At 49.6% G+C, this 22,854-nt stretch overlaps 1 protein-coding gene across 1 annotated transcript in view; it reads right to left on the reverse strand.

Annotated features, from left to right (window-relative positions):
• The window catches only part of ftz-f1 (ftz transcription factor 1), a 347,537-nt gene that overhangs the window by 60,413 nt on the left and 264,270 nt on the right, over positions 1-22,854 (reverse strand). Inside the window, exons 3-4 of the mRNA XM_050195198.2 lie at positions 8,529-9,091; positions 2,349-2,624 (exon numbers count right to left, since the gene is read on the reverse strand). Coding sequence (XP_050051155.1) covers positions 2,349-2,624; positions 8,529-9,091 — 839 coding nt within the window. The remainder of the gene's footprint in view (positions 1-2,348; positions 2,625-8,528; positions 9,092-22,854) is intronic.

Here is a 22,854-nt window from a genome sequence, read left to right on the forward strand (position 1 = left end):
CCCTTCCCTCTTCGCCAGGATAGTCGGATGCGGGCCAGCCGATAAACACGCGGTCAAGAGCCGTTACAGCGAATGCCTCGACGGAGCAGCGCGCGCGCAATCCACAGTGCTCGAGACACCGCAATATTATCGGGAATGGCCCGCACTACGCGAGAAGCGGCGTCGAAACAGCGCGATTGTGCAGTGCAAGTACGATAACGCGAATTTTTCTCACATTAAGCAACGAAATTATTGAGGATATAAAGTCGCATTCGCTGATGTCTACACCCGCTCTGCTATACGCTGAAGTCCACGTGCACCTCACTGTCACATTGTTTGGTAGAAACGGGAAGGGAAGGGGATGCCAGAAATACATGGACACAAAAAGGAATGTACAACTGATACGGTCTTGTGATGCCGCCGCAGGTATTGTCGTATCATCCGAAATTCGCGCAATCCGAAAGCGTAATTGAACCGTGGAGTAGCCGAGTAAATGCGACAAGTTTCTCTTATAGGCAGGCAAAGTTAAACCTGGTCGGAGCTCTCGTCTAAAGGACGAGGCAGGACAGTAGTCTCAAATAACGAAGGACGTGCCAGGAAGACCTCCACGTATGAAGACAACAGACAACGGCAGCGAAAGACAAAGAGACCGCCTTAGGCACGAAGCCGCGCGAAGCAGAAAACGCCAGGTGACATCAGCAAGGCGACGCCGCAGAAGACACACACACACACACACACACACACACACACACACACACACACACACACACACACACACGAAAGGCCGAGGTTTTAAAAAACAAAGAAAAAGACGTACCAAACCGGCGCTCGTGATAAGAAGCACCGAACACGAAAGTCCGTGGGAAGGGACCGTGAATAAACAATGACCTCACGTGATAAGTATTCCCAGGCGGCTACACCAGCTCTCCTCTCTCAGATATATATTGCGAGTCTTCGAGCATTGGCGTCCCGCAAAACGGACTACGACGAATCACTGCTATGCTGCGCCCTCGCACTGTCTCCGTTTCTTACCTGGGAGAAGAAAAGGAGATAAAAAATAACCTGAAAAAAAAAAAAAAACCGATATCACCTCTCTCTCTCTCTCCTCACGAGCTGCGCGAGGAAAACAAAAGTGGGAATTTATTTCACTTCCAGCCGTACATCGCGAAGCCGGCTCGGCCCTCCCTGTACGCGTCGCCCGTATGGCGTGCGCAGCCAGGCGGAACCGGCACTCGTTCCGACGTCGGCGTATTGTCAGCGCGGCGGACGAGGAATTTCAATTACAATGACAATACCGAAACTCGCGGTAAGAGCGGCCAGCTGCGATGACCTGACGACATTCAGGTAGGGCTGGCCGTCAAACTCCCTGTTGCAAGAAGTTGTCGGATGGCTGTCACCGAATCAACGCCACAGGACGATGCTCATCGTGAACACGCATTCATCGTACCACCCCCCCCCCTCCCCCGCCCCAACTCCAGAAGCAATAATGCTGCTAGAAAATGGCTGTGCTAACGTACGCCAATGGCAAAGACCACTGGTAAAGACCACGGACAAGAGAGAGAGAGAGAGAGAGAGAGGGGGGGGGAAAGACAGGGAGGTTAGCCAGTGTAAGTACCGGCTGGCTACCTTGTGCTGGGGAAAGGGGTAAAGGGAATAAAAGGAGAAAGTAGAAGAAGAAAAAAGGAAACCGGAAAAACCACGGGCAAGGACTATACAAGAACTATACGCGAAATCGCGCCCCAGATATCATACCATGTTTGACTTACGTCCTGTAGCAAACATTCAGAGGCCATTAGTAACTGTGCGATGTTACCGTAAGCTATAACACATACAGGATGTCTGTGCGCACAATATTGCTGCACGAGACGAAAAAAATTAATAATTATATGGTTTTACGAGCCAAAACCGAAATATGATTATAAGGCACGCCGTAATGGGGGCCTCTGAAGGAATGCTGACGAAGTGGGGTTCTTTAACATGCTCTAAATGCAAAGTACACGGTCGGTTTACTTTTCTTCCTTGTTTTGTTTTTTTACACATTTACGAATTAGGCGCAGTGGTTTTTCTGGTACTGACAACGACGTACCCAGTGGCAAACACTTCAGCCGGCAGCTGGTCACGTGGCTTAATAACGGCGTAATTGCTGAGAGTTCACGTGGACTGAACCAGGTTAGGGCACCGAGGTCCTTCAATATCTTGTCTAGGGTACCTGTATAATTCTTACCTCGGTGTAGACGAAACGAACACAACGGGAACGACAGGAGCAGCACGTTTTCACGCACCGTGCACGCCGACGACCACGCGATACCGACAGGACATCACGAATGCTCAGGTGAGAGCTGCGGAATCACATAGGTGACAGTACTCACCCGGAGGTCCTTGAAGAAGATGGTGCTGCGCGCCCAGTCGACCTGGGCGAAGAGGGACTGGTCGATGACCTTGCACATGAGTTCAAAGAGGTCGACTTCGCACTGGTTGTACGTCTGGTTCTGGAGCAGCCCGAAGAGCTGCGTCTGCCACTCCTTGTCGTCCAGCATGTTCTTTTGGAACTCGCGGACCAGCGCCGGCACCTTCGCCTCGTCGGGGGCGACCAGAGGGCCCGGCTCGTACGCCGCTGGGAACGGCTTCGGCGGAGAGGAAGGGCCCTGCGATCCCCCCACATGGCACCAATGCGCTGTCATGCTCACACTTGCAAGCTTTCCACGCGCGCGTTCGGACACCACGGCTCTCTGTTGGGCCTCAAGCTCATGGCGCACTTCTGGGACGCGTGCGCGCGCACAGATAGCATCGTGTGTCTTGATTAAAACAGTCTCACTGCTTTGTTGCAGAGCGAGTGCCACTTCGCTGGGCGCGTTCGGCAGGGTGACACATGAGGTCCATTCGATTCGCCCTACACTTTGCGAACTCGCCAGTTCAGTGCGAGTTCTCGGTCGTGCGGAACAGGCACGGCACCTCCTGCACGAACGCTGCAGTACATCTCTGACGACTGCAGTGAATGCTGCGAGATTCGTCATGCATCGAGTGAAACTAATGGCGACGTGAGATGCCGCCATGTTGAACTGGTGAAATAAACTGCCAAGTGCAGCAGCTCGTCAACTAATTCAGAAAGTCCAGGCGAATCGAGTGGACCTGTAACCACACCACTGATACGTCAGTTAGACGTCACGAATTTAAGTGAATTCTTTTTCTAGTATTTCCGCCGTTGTGCATGGCTCAGTAAATTATCTTAAAACTTTTGAAGCTGTTATTGTAAAAGGGTAATTTACTAGTAAAACTCGAGCTATTTTCCTCTTTAGTGTCCTCTTAACAGTTGCGGACCAGAAAGTGGGAGATGTTACCCGAGCACAAATGGACACATCCTAGGCGCTGTGCATGTGCGGTATCCGCTTGCGACCGCCATTGCTAAAGTGCTACATTGCCTGATACTTCGCCGCTGTACTGCTACAGCTTCAGAGCGGATGGCATGGTAAATAATGGGTCGACAAGACGCCAGGGTGCCAATCGCTCATTCGGTCAAGCGGTAAACGCGGTCATGTAAGGGTGCAAGAACACTGCCTGTTCACCCGAACGCTCGCGTCCCGCCTCCACGCCGAACGACGCCGCGAGCACGATCCTTTTGAATCGGGCTCGTAGGGACGAACACTGGCCATGCTTCATGGGATCCGACTTCTGACTCGGCCGTTTTCGAATTCGCTTACATTTCTATTGCACACGCTCTATCTACCACTCCGTCGCAGTACAACCAGCGACCTGTAGTCGCCTGCCGCGAAGCACTGACTTATTCAGGATCGCCATAGGAAATGTCATGCCGCACCTAACGGCATTAAACTTTTTTTTTCTAGTGAGTGAGCGTGAAATTTGGAACTAAGATGTAAGGGCACCCGGTAGTACACATATAGCAATACGCATATCTGCTTTTCATGGGCAGTTTGATCTAAAGATAGCGCGATGTAGAGACGTGTGAACCACGTGCAGCACAGTGATGCTCCTTACTCTACTCAAGGCATGTCACTTGAGCATGAACGTTCACTATTTATGACATATCTCTCTGCGAAGGCCCCCTAAATCCCCACGCAACTATATGCATATTAATTGATGTCCTAATTTCTTTCCTTTTTTTTAACTGCCCTTGACTACTAGGGCACAATTCAGCGCTTGTGCGGGCCGCGGAAATGTGCACGTCTGCCTGAAAACATTCGTGTGCACGGGTGTTTCCTTAGCATGCACAGTTTCGTAGTGCCTGCTTTATGAAACAAGGTATTCGGCGTCAATAAAACAGCAAAGCCCCGTGCAGCTACTATGCGAGTATCATTTACCATATATTGTCAAGTTGAAATAGCTAGCAGTCCACTCGTTAACAGGATTAATCCACATGGTTCCACGAATAGTTTTCCCTTTACAAGAAGTTTCTCTTGTAAATCGATTGGTGACATTGGCTCTTCAGGGACTTTGATTTAGCCGAAGTCCTCGTCGTCAGTGTCTGACGTAACACGTTCAGTACATGTAACGAAAACGGAAAATTCTCCGCGTGTAACATCAGTGCTGCAGTGACCAAACTGAGTGGTGTATGATTTTGCTTGCACAGTTAAGCAAGCAGTTCTTCACGAGCAGCCACGACAGTTAAATTAGAGCGCCTTGCGTGCAAACTTCGAGGAAGGCACAACTTCCGCTTAATTTGTACCTCTTCGTACCTGCTGCCGTTCACAAAAAGGTCAACAATCACGCAGTCTGCTCTGGAAGGCATTAATCCACAAAATCACACAATGACGTCCCACAAGATAAACAAATACAGTCGAACCTCGATATTGCGAAAGGCAGTATAACGAATTTTGCCCTAGAACATAGGAAATCACCTTTATATTACCGGCTAGCCCCGAGTGAAACGTCGATGCACCCGAAACAGGCGACCCGTTTAACCCACCATGTACCTAACTGTAGGCTCCTTTTGATTATAGAGGATAACACGGAAACAAAAAAATCGGGAGTGTCAGCCCAATACATTAGTAACGGTAGAATTCACTGAATGTATACTTTTCAAGCATGTCGGTAAGCTGCCGGACGTGAATTCGGCGTGCCTAATGATGGAGATTCGTCTGGAGATTTCCTTCTAATGATCCTGATCCCCTATGACTACTTGGTCTAGATAGACGTAACCTCACCTAATCCTTTTGAATGTAATTTTCTGTATAATATATGCATGCAGTGAACAGCATTCTGGAGAGATTGCGATTCCCTGTGCGGCACCATTCGTAATCAATATGATTTCCGCTTTGTGAATTGCAGCCGAGGAATCTCCGCATGACATTTTTCAAGATATTCAAGTCTGCTTCCTGTGCTTTTTAACTTACGCAACGACCCTATGAGTGCAGGTACTCCAGTGCTCCTAATACTTTTCGTAATATATGCAGGCTATATAGAGGAAGCTGGTTATATTGCATGGACTTGTCGATTACCTGATTGATGAAGTGAATGCGATCCACTTCTAAGGACCGCGCAACAAGGTATGGAACAAAAATGCGTAGACATAACGTCTGGAGAGAGGAAGACAGCATATCAGAGAGCAAACGGACGTAGCTAATACCGTGATTGAAATTAAGAGTAATCAATCTAATTGGACAGGTCATGTAATGTGTAGTGCAGGCCACCGGTTATCCATTGTAGCAAGAGAATGGGTGCCAAGCGTAGGGTAACGCAATCCGGGCAATCAGATAACTATGTGGTACGATTAAGTTAAAGAATGTGCCCACATCTGATGCAGTCGGCTGACAGAAGACCGGGGTACATTTGGATATCATTAGGAAAAGCTTTCATACGGCAGCGAGCATGAAAGCGGCTGACGATGACGGCTGTCCCGTTTTGAGCCCATGCACAAAAATAGTGAGTGGGAAAATATTAGCGTGAATAGAAGTCCTATAAAAAAAAAGGGGGGGGGGGGGGTGGAGGAATAAACAAATGGACAATTCTCCTTAGATAGTTTTGTGCCAAAGTGTTGGCTCTGCACAGTTTGGCACAGCAGCACGATTTTCGCCCAACCACGCGCAGCTTGGTAAACCGCCTTCCATCCCTCTTCTTTAGCCGAAGTACTTACATACTTCCTCAACAAAATGAGCCTAGAATTGCAGTGAAGTACATTGCAGCCCCTCTACGTGAGCTCGAAGTTAATCCCGATTAAGGTAATCTAATTACAGCGTCAAAACAAGAAAACCCAAGGCTATGTATTGCCGTTTTGGGTGGCACGAATGGAAACCGTTTGAGCCTCGCAATCTCGTTGTTTGTTCGTTCCCATACGGCTCAAAATGAAGCAAATAAGCAGAAAAAAGGAAATCATCAAAGACCTCCATCAATACGTTTCACTAATGCGATGTATTGAAATTCACGTGGTTCTGGTGCTTGCGCTGAACATCAAAAGCGAACAACGCGCACCTTGACCTAGCATTTTAGCATTGTTGGCATTTGTGCTTCTTTCGGGCGGGTCCCCGTGCACGTTTGTTCACACCGATTTTCGTATGCACCTTCAAACGAATATCGGGTATAAAGAGAAAAAAAAAACACGAATTAAATTTCTCTATACAGAGGTTCGAATGTACGACTGCTGTGTGGAACGGTGAAGTAGATATTTAATGTATAGAGAAGATCACACCTCAAAGGTTGAACCATGATCAAAATGTTCTTGACACACCCATAATTTTGGCAGATAGCACATACGCACATATTATGACTTATGCGGCAGTGTGTACAAACGTTTCCTAGAGTTAATGTAGTAATTAGCACTGATGAAACTTTCACAGCATCAATAGTATTAAGTTTCGAGTTTGAACTGGGGATAAAACATCAGGAAATCTGGCGCTGAATTCATCCACTGCGACAGCAGCAGGCATTCACAGCTCATAGCTCCATTTTTTGAAGAACAACTTTTCGATGCCCATAACGTTGCCCTCATCCACCACAGTGTTTCCTGATGTGGTCCATGAAATACGCATGCGGACAAATGCCACTGCTCTGAGAGTCTGTGTCAGGCGCAAAACCTTCCACTAATTGCCGAGCGCAAATGCTGCGCAGTATCGTAGTGGTGTCTAACTCCGAATAGCACATTGCCGCAGGGGCATCGATTCGAATCCCAGAGGCAAGTTGTTGGTTTAGGTGCACACGATAGGCATGTGGCACCTAACGTGTTGAAGTAATGAAACAGTTGAATACCATGCGCTGCTCTATTTAGCAGGTTCTTGTACTTTAAATACACTTATGAGCCGACGATATATGTAGAGGTACACAACGTAATTTATTGTTTGATTACGTGGAAGATAGATGCGCTCATTGACATAACCTTATGGTTCAAAATGCTATGTTAGTTACGTTGAGTCTGATTTGTCTGCAGTGTCAGGAAAAGCAGCGGTGGGCAGTTTCCTTTTTTTATCTGCCACATATGGCGAGGGGGCAGCTAAACGATGGCCGCAATGCACGGCTTCGAGTGGTGAGCGATACGCTCGCTCCTCTCGTGCCGCTCGACTTCGCCTTTCTGCTATTTGGCGTTGTGTATAAAATAGCGCTCTGTTACACAGTCAAACTGAGGCCACAGTGGCATCATTGTATCTTATAATCGCTCACCCTATTAACACGGTCCTGGTCTGCGCAGTTTGTGACAGAAAAATACATCAATTATTCTTTGTTTAGTGAGAATTGTGGCAGACAGTTATAAGGACGATTATTTCTTTTTTCAAGAATGATATGTTGTTCCGGTAAGACGGTGGCGTAATCGTCTTCGAAAACACTGCAGATTCCCATGCTGCCGAGAGGTGGACCCCTAACCCTTATTAACGGTAATGGTTCACTGTGCAATCGTTCAGTGAGCAAAACACGTTTGTGTGAGACCGCACAGACAAAATACTGCTTTGTGTGTAAGTCTACTTATATAGCGCACGCATATAGTACTGTTCACGCACCTGTCTTCTGCGTTTGCATAGCTTCTTTACAAGCATTCGCCCTGCACTGATAAGTGGTGCACGCGAAGTAACCTTGCTTCATGAAGCCTGGCACAGCGCAACATGTTGCCCCGGAGCTTAAGGCTGGTTACAAAGGCGTGAATACCCAGCGGCTAGATGGGCGATTTCTAGAGCATGCGAGCAGGAGCATTGAAAGGCTAGTCGTTATAGCCAAATGCCGCGGTCAGACGCAGCCCAATCGTGTCCTGCGAACAGGCATTCCATTGGCAAAGCTGCGGGGAGTGTGCTCCTGGTCGCCTCCAGAGATCGCTTGAGAATATATATATATATTTTTCAATTTCACCCCGAAAATGGCAACCGGCCCATCGATTTTGGCGGGGCACTACGACGGGGGTAAGAACCGGAAATAAAGGACACTACAACGAATTTGTCTCTGTGTATTCGGCAGAGCCGGACATGTGGTGCCCGGAAGAGCATTTATCAGACACCCGAGGAAGGCGACCTGCCCGCCGAAAACATCCCGGCGCATTTGTGGCTATTCCCGTCCGCGTCCCGATGATGGCAGGGCCCTCAAAGCGAGCGTGCAACCAGGAAGCGCAAAGAGCGCACCTGCGTCAGCCAGGCGGGGGCGGGCGGCGCCTGTGGCGGGGCCGTCTTGTCCGGCTGGGCCGCGGTGGGCGCTGTGGCGTAGTGACCCTGCTGCGCGGCTGCCGACGGCGGGCCCCCGGGCGGAGGACCTTGCGGTTGCTGCTGCTGCTGCCCTTGGTGCTGCTGTTGCTGCTGCTGCTGCTGCTGCGTAGGGTGCTGCTGCGGCACCAGCGCCATGGGCTGACCCACGAGTCCCGCAAGTGGCGAGGGCGAAGAGTCGGGCGAGCTCGTCGAAGAGCTCAGCTGGGGAATCTGAATCTCCTGCTTGATGGGACCACCGGGCTCCGGCGAGTAGAGGCCCGGGGAAGAGACGGACGCCGACGGGGGCAGCGCGTAGTGGACTCCCGCGGCCGAGCCGACGGACAGCGGCCCACCGGCACCCGACGCCTCCGAACCGCCGGCAGAGCTGCACTGCGACATGGCGAGCTGCTTCTGGCGCAGCATCTGCAGTTTGCGGGCCCGGTCGCGCTTGTACATGGGGCCGAACTTGTTGCGGCCGCCCCTCATGCGGTCCGCTCGCACCGCTGCACAGAGAGAGAGAAAGAAGCACAACGTTAGTTGCTTGGCGTCGAAGGGCAAGAGGACGCACTCGGCAATAAAGGTACGAGATGACAAACAAGCCTTTTCAAGAAGGAGTGGGGCCCTCCCCTCTGTAGTGGCTTTCACGAGTCCGTGCGTTTCTAGTTACGCGTGCTTATAATGTTTTGCTATTTTTTTTTTCTAGAGCGCGATGTAGGGAGGGTGAGGCTAGGGCTGTCGACGACGATATGCTTTTAAACGGACACAGCGCTGGCAACAGCGCATGCGCACGCTGTCTGAGACATTAGCGGCATTTACACGAATGCAATAACTCGCGCATCGTATTGAGTTTCTAGCGCATGGAATCTATGTGAACGGGGGTATTGCGCTAGGACGGCGAGCAGCACTATTGCGAGATAGGGGAGGGTAGTTAGAGAAGGGGTAAGTTGTCTCACATGGTGCATGTAAATGCTGGAATATCACACTCGTGGAGGGAGGGAACAAAAGTGAGGCGGCTGCCACCGTGTGCTGCTCTCCTTCCACTCACCAATAGAATGCAAGCCACCGCCAAACAGGTGTCGATTTGTGTCGCACGCCACATGTAAACGTTGTCGCATAGTGATGCGCTAAGATATGCGATGTCGCGTGCCCAGCTAAGCTGGTCGTGCTGCTTAAACGAGCTCGTGAATACAGGAGTTGTGTATCACGAGCGCTGGAACAGCATCCAACTGCCACGTCCCATCGTTGGAGAAGTTACTTCGAAATATTTTGCAAATGCTTCAAAACCTTTCATAAAGCCATCACTCATATGGCATTCGGATGTACATGTCACCCAAAGCGTTCGGGATGCGCTCCTACGACAGCGCTGGCAGAGTGTATTAAAATCTTTTTGTCACGAGAAGGGCTACACACACACACACACACACACACACACACACACACACACACACACACACACACACACACACACACACACACACACACACACACACACACACACACACACACACACACACACACACACACACACACACACACACACACACACAAAAGCGTTTGGAACTTGGCATCGCATGGAATGAAAATTTGTTACGCAGTGGTGCTATAAAAATTTTGTGTCGGTAAGTATGGATCGCCCGATTCAAGAAACAAAACGAGGATGCGAAGCACAGGTAGCAAGATGAGATAAAAAAATAAAGCGAAATAGCGAAAAAGCAACTGCCAGCGCGGACAAGCGCCGCAGCCGGCTGTTACTCGAAGGAGCGCCAAACGATGGCTTCTCATAAGAAAAATTCACGCGCTACGAGGCAAAACGTTCTTTAAAGGACACAGGATATTTTCGCTCGAAGAGAAAGCAAGCCCAACTGTATCTTGTTTTGCCTTTTAGTTTCACGGAGGTGAACCACGTGCAGATGAGGATTGCTTTAAGGCACTGATCACCGCCCCAGAAAGTAATAGCAACAGATAAATAACGCGGCGCGTGGCCCCCGCGTAAGGAAATCTTGCAGCCGGTGCCGCACAACCAGGCACAACAGCCAGCAGGCGCGTCAAAGAAGATTGTGGCGGCAACGGCCGCTACGCACCGCGCGACCCGTCGTCGTTGCTCGGTGCATGCGCCGCCGCCGCCGCATCTAATTCGGCGCGGCGCCAAATTGACACCACCGCGTCAGCGGCGCGGAGGGAAGGCTGCCACATTCCGCAGCGTCCGCGCACAGTGTGCGCGCCACCCCCCCTCTCCTCCCCCGCCTTCACTCACTCCGTTTCCTTCCACCGCTCGCTTGGCCGCACCCTCTCTGCCAACCACTGCGCAAGCCTCAACATAGTCAAGTTCGAGCACTGCTGCCAGCGACAGACAACGTCGTTCACATAGGGAACCCTTCGATATATAGGTCACTTCGGTATAAGTGGTTACTCAGTTACACGCATACGTTGGCATGCAGAATATCACAACATCGCCTGTGTGCACCATTTTCAGACTACGACGACGGGTCTAGCTCTCTTTCTTTCGGTAAAAAAAAAAAAAAAAAGAATAAATGAAACGTTGGCGATAGCCATGTTACGGATCACAAGTGGGTACTCACGTAGTTGTATCACTAGGAAAACAAAAATCATTTTCGTGACAGTGGTGAGACGCAACACTTTGTCCATGCCATTGCCTCCGAGATCTGGAGGAGCGCGCGTACACCGCCCGATAACGGAGGACACATGTGCGCGTTTCCCGGAGCACCGGAACGTTACGGCCCCGCAAGTGAAAATGCTATCTTTGCTTGTGTGTGCAGCCGGATTGCAGTTGCCATTGATAATAACCTTAAAACACTTGTCAGAGCGCACGCTAGCGAATGGGCAGCCTACACATTGCATGCATGGTGTCATCATATTGAAAATGATATTACGCCTTGGCTAGTAGTGCCTTTTGTCTAAACGCATTTATCACCGTTCCCAAAAGCGAAGTGTCTCGAGCTTACAACCCAGTGCCTTCACAGTTCAGTTCATAATGACGAACACTGCTATCAGTTCCATTTCCGAAACGGTGCAGTGCCCCTTCCCCACCAGTAATTAACCCTACAACGGACGGAGCGCATCAAAAGCTATTAGAGAGTTTTAGAATAGGGGCCCCAAACGTTTTGGGGCCCCAAAGAAATAGCGTCGAAGCCACTGCGCATGCGCGAGACGCAAACTGCGTTTGGGTTTTGCGTTGGGAACGCTATTTCACCGATTTAGCGGGAGCTCAAATAGCGTTCCCAAAAGCTTTGCGTCAACAAACATGGCGGCACCCATCGAAGCGACGGCTCTAACCTAGCACCAAACTGGGTTCGATTCGCGGTAATGCGTGAAGTTCGCAAGCTAGGAGAAGTGACTGCAGTTATCGCTTTCACTCAACTAGCGTGTGTTATGAAGATTGATTCATTAGACGCCGCTGATTCCGAATTCGAGTGTGGATTTTATGGCTCGTAGGCCTAACACGGCTAAGCTTGGCTGGTGAAGGCACGTAAAGTTGGTTTTGTTGCTCCAAACTAAGCACAACTAATTGTTTGCTGCTTGAAGAATAACCTCTAAATTGTAATTAAACGCGAATACACGCAAGTCAAAATTACCATTCATATCATAAGATGGTATATTTTATTTAATTATTTTTAATCGTTTTTCTTAGACGCCGTAGTGGCGCTGTCAGCGCAAGACGCTATCTGCAAACGCAGAGCCCTATTCTAAACTCTTCGCTCCTGCGTGTCCCAACGCTAACACCCGCAAAGCTCTTTGGCGCCCCAAAATATTGGGGCCCCTATTCTAAAACTCTCTATTATAAGTTATCGCGCCTAAGTTGCAGTGCACGCGTGCACACACGCTGCTGCACTTGCTTCGGCGAACTTGATCGGTACGCAAATGAAGTCCATCATGACATGAATATGCCCACTGTATACGCATGCCTAACACGTCCAAACCACCTCGACCGGGACGCTATGTGGGAATCGCATGGAAACTCACCAGAAAAGAGAGCATCGACTGTCCGTGTTTGGTTTGACCAGTCAGCCAACTTCTATGCTCTGCCCGTGAAATAGGCAGCGTGCCTACATGCCATAAGTAGATATCTTCTGGACTAGTGCCAAAAAGTGTGCTTTCTTGCTTTCTTTTTTTCTTTACTTCTTTCTTTCTTTTTAACCACCGATCCCGTATAGCTGGCGTTAATCTTGATCGAACACGGTTAGCTCCCAACGTACATCGCACCCAAGCGTCGAGCAATTCTTTTTTTCCATTGGACCAAACAAATAAAGAAGGCAGCCGTGTCGCCAGCTTTTCTGCGCTGAACCACTAGGGATCGCCCTAGCATAAGCTGAGAGAAAATCATCGCCTCAAGAATCCAGTATTTATTTTTTAACTTCAAACACTTAAAAGAAAAACGAAAGCCTACAAACGTAGCGTGAATTACGTCACTGCGGATTAACTATACCACCCGGCCGACATCATCTGCCAAAATACCAAAGCAATAATTTTATTAATTAAACGAGCTGAATTATTTCACGAGGAACCACTTTATCACGCCTTAGAGCCAAGCAACCCTGTACGCCACCCTAATACGTCACAGGGGCGGTTGAAGTGCGGCCCGCGCTTCACAGTGCAGCGTGCGTAATCAGGTAAACAGAGCGAATACTTTGACGCCAGTTATTTCGGTTTACGTGGCCACTTTGAAATACAGAAACATGCAGCTAGATTTTACGTGTCATAAGGCTGGAATAAAAGTTAATTAACGTAATTTAGATAATTAATTAATAGACTGCTTAAGATATCTTTTGCAATGAATGTCCGCATCGGCAGGTAATTATTGTGTCGGCTGTTCTTTCTTTTTTCAATTTCTCAAATAAAAACTAAAGCACTTTATACTCTTGCTGAGTTACACTAAACAAACAAACAAACAAACAAATAAATAAATAAATAAATAAATAAATAAATAAATAAATAAACCAGCACACTCAATCGATTTCTCAGTTGTTGAACTCACTTGCGGCGGCTAAAGCCAGGATTTCACAGCGGACACCATCCTCGAACACTATCCCTGCGACGTACACAACGTCTCCCTCGTCCGCTAGCACGAGAGAGCCTCCCTTATTGCCGCGTGGACTTCACTTCAACCCCCCACCCACGTGGTGGCGTAATCGCGACGGCATTGCGCTGCTAGTAGGCCCGAAGGTGCGGGATCAAGTCCCGGCGGCCGCGCTGCGATGGGAGGAGAAATGAAAGAAGCACCCGTGTACCCTGCACTGGGCGCACGTTACAGAACCTCGGGTGGTCAACATTAATCCGGAGACGGCGCGCCTCATAATCATATCGTGGTTTTGGCACGTAAAAAACCAGAATTGAATTAATTAACGTGGATTCGATTATACATATATATATATGCGCTCACTGACACTACCTTGTCGGTCAAGATGCCGTGCTGTACCGTGTGTTTACATGGCACTGGCCATGTGTATGCAAGGTATCTCAGCGAACATTTAAAAACAAAAATTTTTAAGGGTTGCCTGTGGCAGAGAGCAAAATTCTAGTTCGTGAGGTGGTCTACTCGAAGAGGCAGACTTTACCTGCACAACAAAGTGAAAGGCATGATTGACCAATTAAAAATCGCTAATTAAGTGTTTAACTAATGACCGTATGGCCCATTGCAATTTACAAATTTTAGCCGTGGAGTTCACGAGGCGGATCCACTTGGAGCGAATTCTCAGGATGACACCCGTTTCGAGATATGAATTCCCGAACTTTACGGAGAAATGCATTGGCGTTGCAGTTACTTTTGTGCTTCAATGCATAAAACGACGTTTTGTTAAAATAGGTAACTGCAACGCCAACACATTTTGTAACACACTTCTAAAATTAATCTCTCGAAACCGGCGCATCATGAGAATTAGTTTCAAGTGGATACGCCTAGCAAACTCACCGGCTATAATTCGTAGACTGAAACATGTGCCGTGGCAAATAATGAAAAAGTTCATCAGCGTCGGTTAATTATTCATCTAAGCATTTTGATTTTGATTTTTCGTAAAAGTAATGGCCACCTCATCGAGCAATTTACATCAAGTGTTAGAATTGTGCTATCTCCTGCAGGCAATTTTATTAAAATTTCGTGCAGCTAAATAAAAGAAGATGTGAGAAAAATCACCCTTTATACAGTGGAAGATGCAACGCCAACCTAGCACATTTTTTTTCTCTCTCTCTCACGCACCTCCATGGGAATGCGGCACCGAATTAAATCCGAGGCCTGGTGCTCAGGAGAAGAACGTCACGGCCGCCGAGTGAATGCGTTTAAATTATTGAGGTACGCGAACAGCATATACCGAGCACACGAGTATACAGGGTGTCCCAGCTAACTTTAGCCAGAGTTTAAAGATATGCGAATGCCACGTAGCTGGACAGAACCAAGGTAATGCTGTTTGCCGTCACTTGGAGATACTCAAACTACTTTATTTTTCATCCCGCCTAATGAGATAGTTTTCATTAATTAATCGTCTTGTCAAATATTATAATTATATGAAAAGTGTCAATGAAAAAATTGCGGAGCGACATGAAAAGCTCCCGATACAGCTTTCTGTTGATCAATAGGTGCTACATAAAAGTTTTTCCGAGCGTGAAAGAAGCCCGCGAATGCGCGCAAGATTGCCGCGCGACTGGCCGCTCGAGGCACTTTGCGTGCATTCGCGGGCTTCTTTCACGCTCGGAAAAACACTTTTATGTAGCACGTATTGATCAACAGAAAGCTGTATCGGGAGCTTTTCGTGTCGCTCTGCAATTTTCTCATTGACACTTTTCATCTAAATATAATATTTGACAAGACGATTAATTAATGAAAACTATCTCTTTAGGCGGGATGAAAAAAAAATTATTCCATTGTTCTGTCCAGCTACGTGGCATTCGCATATCTTTAACCTCTGGCTAAAATTAGCTGGCACACCCTGCATATATAGCCTACAACGCCGCTGTGACGTATCGGCACGGAAATAAACGGAACGGGGCGCTTCGCCGCAGACACCGCAGTGCATCAGTAGCGTCGCAGGTGGAGCGGGACAAGGACAGCCGCGACAATCGGTGTCACACAGCAACCTGTCGCAACCTCGCTCTCCTTACCACAAAGTGCTCGCAAAGAACGCAAGCAATGCGCAAGTCCTCATTTAGCTGTACACAGACGCCACATATATGGGCTACAGAAACGTGATGCTAAAGAACCAGGATTTGTGCGTGAATGTAGCAGCTGTGATGCTAAAGTATTGAGAAAAATAAAATCAGAAGAAGAAAAACAAAACCCAAGTTTGCACGCAAATCGCACGCAAGAGAAAGAACTTCCGTTGAAACGAACGCTGCGTACGCACGCACGCACACACTCGACCCCCCCCCTCTCTCCCACCCCATGTACATACACACAGACGCGCGCGCGCTCCTGAGGTGGCCGGAAAGCACTACAAACGCAAGCGTTATCGAAACTCATGGGATGGGTGGATGGTTGGAAAACTTTATTTGGTCCTGCAAGTAGTGATAATTAACCACTAAGCGGGCCGCTCCCACGTCGGGACCGGAAGGCCAAGCCTCACGGCCACGTCGTGAGCCTGCTGGACAGCCCAGAATTGTTCATCCAGGTCCGGGCTGCGAAGTGCAGCCTCCCACCTGGACGCATCCTTGATCGCCGAGTCTTCAATTCTTTCGCAAGACCAGAGCATGTGTTCGAGCGTGGCTAAGGCACCACAATCTTGGCAATAAGGCTCTGTATACGTCTCCGGATAAAACACGTTCAGTCTCCGTGGGCAAGGATAAGTACCAGTCTGTAGTAAGCGTAATGTAAGTGCCTGAGCCCTGTTTAGTTTAGGATGCGGCAAACCGTAAACCCTGCGATTAAGAAGGTAATACTTCGTGATTTCATTGTATGTGGAAGGGGAGTCTCTGTTCTCATGGGATTGTGAGCCCAAACAAGTGCTAAACACGAACAGACTCGAACAGAGCAATCCAATTCAGAAAATGCTATTTCCAACTTCAACTGCACGCTCACTGCCCCGTCGATAACCCACTAGGGTAGTCAAATCGAATGCTTATTTCCACCATGCACACTACAGATGGAGGACTGCGGGAAAAGAAGCTGCCCGTAGGCAGCTTGACGAGTTCGCAGCCCCACGTAATGAGTGGCGTTTGGGTGACAGCAATGAAAAAAAAATAATTCAATAAAGAAATGCAAACATTTGATCAGTGCACAACAAAAGCAAAACACAATGGTCCGAAATAATAGATACCAGGATAAGTAAAATCAGTTTTCTTCTTCTTCATACATAGATGTAAGTTTAGTAGTGGAAAAAATAGATAAAATCAAAATTAGCAGATTGGTAATGGTTAACAGTGATGGCAAATAATAACATAGGCGTTCTATGCTAGAGTTCAAACGGGGTGCAGCAGCATTCCAATATTCCCCGTGTCTGGTAGCATAATATTGCTCATTCTTTTTCTAAATGTGCCAGGGTACACAGGTTGTTTACATTATATCTCACTTCATATTTAAATATAGTACTCAAACAGTAGTGGTATCGTATGTGAGTCGTGATAACATGCACTCTATGGAAAAAAACCTGCAGTTGTTGTATTAAAACCAGCATTGTACACATGGCGTAGGTATCGTTTCAGCATAACCTAAATTTTTTGTAGGTTGGAGAATGTAGTTGTACCCCAAACAAGTTGGCAATAGCTAACATGTGAATAGAAAAGAATTATAAATCAGTACTTTAAGTTTTGTAGAAAGAATGTATCTGAGACGACCGATTATTCCAGTTATTCGAGCTAGATTTGTCACTAGTAAATTCACATGAGATTTCCAGGACATGTGTGCAGTAAATGTCACACCAAGGCATTTGAAGTGATCAACAATATCAACAGGACGAGAGTTAAAAATAATATCGGCATGAGGAGGGCCTGCCTTATTTTCGGCCCGAAAGATAAGTGCTTTTGTTTTATTTTCGTTAATCTTCACAGAGTTAAATGAGGACCACTGTTGTAGTTGAACGATAGTGTCCTTACAATTAGAGATAAGGTGATCGATGTTACTACCAGAAAAGAAATATGCTAGTGTCACCTGTTCAGTGAGTATATCGCGTTACGCCGCTGAGCTCGAGGTCGCAGGTTCAATCCCGGTCGCGGCGGACGCATTTCGATGGGGAAGAAACGTGAAAAAACACTAGTGTACCGTGCATTGGGCGCACGTTAAAGAACCCCAGGTGGTACAACCGGTACTAACAAAGATGAAGCAGACACTTGGAGGTTAAGAAAGAGGCCTGAGAGGAAGTTAGGAACCGCGCAACGAGCGACGGAACTAAAAAACGTTGGGCGTAACTTTAAGGGCCAGGAAGACAGCGGTGTGGATTAGAGAGCTAACAGGGGCAGCCGATATTCTATAGTTCACATTAAGAGGGAAAAAAAAAATTGGCCGACGATTACGCTTCTTGGTAATGCGATCTTTGAGCGCAGCTGCTTCCTTATTTTAACAACAGGCAACCGCATACAGAACACGCAGTGCCGAACGGAGGCGATTCTGCGTATCGGATTGGGCAGTGTTAAGAACGGCCTGCTCAGGTGCAAGTTTTGCCAGCGAGTTGCGACAGCGGCGGCAACCTTTGCTTGGAACGCCACCGTTACGCTCTAGCCTCGTCGCCATTGTGACTAAACGCGGTCGGCGGACCAACTATTGTTACTGAGCCCGCCGCCGCCCACCTGGTCGGCCGCGAGCGGGGGAGTGCCCGCGGGAACGTCTACTGGTGCACCTTCCCACGCGCCGTTCGAGACGCAAGACAATGGGCTACCGGCCGCGCTGCGGGGGCCAACTCCGAGTGGTACGAAGTCCGTGTGACGTCGGTTCCGGACTGTGAACCTGTGTGTGTGTAGGCGTGTGTGTGTGTAAGCCGTCCCGCGGAGAGGCGGCTTGTTTACGATGCCTGGACGAACGTTTCCGTCACCTTGGAATCGAGGGGGGACCGAGTGCTTATAAACCGCTGTTGTGCGGATGCTCGAGGGACTTTCTCAAGCAGTCATGCTAGACTGATGCACTTTCTCTCGCAGTCATGCTAGACTGATGAACTGCATGTAGATACTGTAAATAAACTCATATTCCTCGTTCTCGATGAGAAGCAGTCCTTCCCTTCATCAGCGTCCTCAGCGTGGATAAGTTGGACGACGGCATGGGCCAGCTACCTTCTAATTCATGACCGACTCCAATCTTGACAACTGGTCACGAACGGTGGGATTGAACCCCCAATCCTGACAGCAGCACACACCGCGATCCGCCGCTATCGAGCCGGCGCTCCGGGTACGCGCCATATTATAGTGGGTCACTGCTGCGGAGAGGGGGGGATTAGAGATTATTATTGATTGTTTCTTCTGAGGTGGGATGACCAAACGGGTGGACAACAGGGGTATTGAGTAGAGGTCACACATTCACTCACAGACAGGCCTCAATGTGGCCGCACAAGGTTGGGGTGGGAAGTACAACAGGTACAGGGCAAGAGTGGAGGCGGGAGGACATCCAGGCGCAAACACTGCCAGAGGCGACAAATGCCACTGAGGAACGCGCCCCGCAAACGGGGAAGCGAGAGACACGGCTGAGAGCCGTACAGCTACGCGCGAGGCGGCAAGGAGCGCCCGCCGGCGGCACCGCGGGTGAGCCGCGACAGCGGGAGAAGGGATGGCGAGGGCGGAGTGGACGGTAGCGGCGAGAGTCATCGCAATCGCAACGGTGCTGCGCGAAGGAAGGGAGCGAGAGGATAGGCGAGAACACGTGATCCGGCTTTGGAGGACAAGGGGAGAGCAAGGCTCGCGCCGTGCGCGAGAGATGGCGCCAGGAGCGCGCGCAGCTAGAGCAGTGCGCTTGGCCCGGCTACGGAGCTGGTTACGGCGAGGCCGACGGCGACGCGAAACGTGGGAACGGGCGCCCAAGAGCAGCGCTCTAAACGAAGTAAAGCAAGTTCCACGCAGTGAAAGCTATCAAAACAGCCAAGCTGGCGGTCATTTTCTCAAGTTTGAGCTCGTGTTTAGCGCGATTTTCATTAGTCTTTTGTCTCGTTGTCGTCGTTTTGCTAGATTCGAGCTTCGGTTGCGGATTGCGCACACTTTTCAAATGCATGAGGTTGTGATGAAACCACAGTCTATCACACACCTTGGAGATGTGGCCGCACTAACGGTCGAGGAATTCTCTCTTGAACCGTCCATCGGCACCATTTGTGGGAAGAATCTCTCTGCGTCGACGTCTCTGCTCGGTCTCCTACGCTCGCAGTTGGGGGTTGCATCTGCTGGCGCTTGGCTTGCGCTTCCCGTTCTTGATCCTCGGCGGCAGCAGCTTCCCTATGCTGGCGCTTTGCTTGCGCTTCTCGCTCTCGAAGCTCGGGATTTGCGCAACGTCTGCGCTGCCGCTCTCGTGCGAGCTCCCGTTGCCACTCGCGCCGAACAGAATCCATGGGTCGAAAGGGCTCGAGCCGACGAAACACCTGCTCCTATATCCCTCTCCTCCCCCCTCCGATGGCCTATCCCCGATAGCGGGTTTGTGCCATTAACTTATCCCGCTGCGTGACACCGGACGGCGAAGGCTCGACGTTGAAAAGCTCCACTGTTTAAAAAAAATGGAGCTGGCGAAGCCATGTAATGCGCGCAAAGGATGGGTGCCAAGGGAATACAAGCGCAGTCGAGCACGACCGAGAATTAGGTGGTCGCAGAAATGAGGAAATCTGCAGGCATAACTTGTAAACAGCTAGCGCAAGACATTGGTAACTGAAGATTGCTGCGAGAGGTCTTCGTTCTGGAGTGGACATTAAAAAAAAAGCTGATGACGATGATGGTGATAGACAGCCGCATTAGGAACTGTAATTTCTCTGTCTCTGACGAGCGAAAAACGGTAACAAATGAGCGCGCCCGTAACCACACGACAGCCACTGTAGTCGCGTGAATCACCAACGAGTCATTTTAACACGCAGCTTCGCCCCTTTGCATCGCCAGGAAAGTGCCTACCAAAAAGTCCACAGGACAAACAAAAAGAACGGCGTAGCGCTTTGTTCTTGTTCTAGATGACGAGTGAGGCTCTAATACGCGCACGCGTACTGCGTGCAAGCAATTAAGTCCTGTGCCAGTCCACACACCAAGGAGAAGCAGCGAGCACCATGCGGCAGTTCTGGTCGACGTTGTCGCAGCGCGCGCCATAATCACGGGGCTCGGTGCAGGTGGGCTGTTGCTGAAAGCGCGCGCGTGCAAACGCCAGTGAACTGCTCCGGGGAAAGCTTCCAGGGCAGGCACAATGGCGGCGGTGGGCGCTTTCCACACAGACACGCTGGAAGCCCCGGGTCGCTGGCGTCACTGGCGGACGCGGGGACGGATGGACAAGTGCCGGACGCGCTCGGACGGCCCGCAGACCTTGACCGACTCGGTGTGTGCAGCGGTTGCGGCGGTGGCTGCCTTGCGCTAGCGCCGCCGCGCGCATGAAATGGACCAAGGCGCACGCTGACGCTATTCACGCGCCGCACACACAAGGGCCACGCGCTGTGTCCACACACAAAAGGCGCGCTTCGATACACAACACGCAACGAAAGCGAGAAAAGGGGCGGGGGGTGGGGGCACAGTGGCGACGTACAATGCGCCCCGGCCCAGCTCTCTCACCGGGACTCCCGGGGGCGCAGCGTGGACCGGCAATGCAGCCATTGTCTCGCAATTAAAACAGCCCGCGGTGCCGTCGCTACCGCTGGCGGCGATTACGCAGATACACCAGCCACCAGCTCGCTCCACGGCGCGTATACGTCCTGGGTCCCAAAGCGCGCGCTCACAGCCTTGCGTCGGCTTCCTCCGAGGAGATCGGATGTACGACTGCCGTCACCAAACTTTGGGCAGGCATAAGGACACCGTTGACGTGCTCACAGCTCATTCAGTAACCCCCCTTCCATTTAGTACGCTTATTTTTATTTGCGCAAGAACATACCGTCGCGATTAAAACGTGACGTGTTTGAAGGTGATGATCGGAATGCGCTAACGCACAGAAATGCGCTGCTGTTGGGAAAGAAACGAAACAGCTATTTCTCACCGATGCTCGCCGTGTTCTGCATAATAGAACTCGCACTATAGTACAACTGGGAACAGAAGCTGCAAGCGCATCACAGGCCTTCTCATTCGTACATTTTTCGTGTCGCACGCACGGCGAGATGCAAATAGTACACTACGAACCATGACAGCGCGACGCATGCCAGGCGTAATGCCAGGCGATTTCCGAGAAAAGCACCGTGGGAGCGTATGAAGCAAGCTGCTGCCGGTGCGCCGGTCGTCACGGCCCACCAAGCTTGCGAAAGCCAAGCTTCAAGACGCAACTCGCATTTCGCTGGGCAGCACTTCGCAAAACCGAAGTATCTACAACAATACACGCAACGGGATATGTGGCGTGCATCACGCGCTGGGCAAGTGATTGTGATCACGAGTACAATCGATTCTGAGGATCCGCGCCGTATTTGGAAAGGTAGTGATGGTTTCGAATTTTCGACAAGTACGACCTGCGACAAAATAAAAGCTGCTAGCCGATTTTTGAAGCAGCCATACTCGAGAAAGGTCAGGTAAACGAGACGTTTGTGAACTCAATTGAGTAGTACAGACGACCACATTTCTGTCTAGAGCGCTCAAGCGTATGCTCTTCACAGCAAAGAAAACGTAATAACAACAGCTGAGGCCTTTCGAAGTACCGGACTATTCTCAATACTGTGTGGCCCGCGCACTCATGTGGCTTCCGCTGTTCGCAACCACTGCGTCTCAAGCAGGCCGACAATGCAACGATATCGACTTCTTTGCATCGCAGTACACCGATTCAGCGCTGTGTGGACGACTGTATACGTACACCGTTTGTCGGTCCCTATGGCAGCTACTCTGGAAGCACAAATTATCTCTCTCTCTCTTTGACTCTCTCTGAGGGCACGAAAGCGATATATTCAGTTAGGCTTGCTTGGTAGATTAAATTTCTGGAGGTGGACATCAGTAAGTATTCGCATGATCAGAAGCATGGCAACGCATAGGAAAAGGCTCGTAAACTGAAGACAAGCTCAGAACAAAACATCAATGAAGAAGGATCACCAATTCCAAGAGGAAGCTCAGCCACAGACTGTCAACGCTTCGGGACTTTTGTTGCAGAAACCCACTTCCAATTGCGCAACAAATCAAGGCCGAAAAGTTACGTAATGCTGACGTTTCGGCAACGCAGCTGGCCACGAATCTGCAAAAATAAAATAAGCAAAATGAA

This window comes from Dermacentor andersoni, chromosome 1 (assembly GCF_023375885.2).
Source record: "Dermacentor andersoni chromosome 1, qqDerAnde1_hic_scaffold, whole genome shotgun sequence".
Lineage (NCBI taxonomy): Eukaryota > Metazoa > Arthropoda > Arachnida > Ixodida > Ixodidae > Dermacentor > Dermacentor andersoni.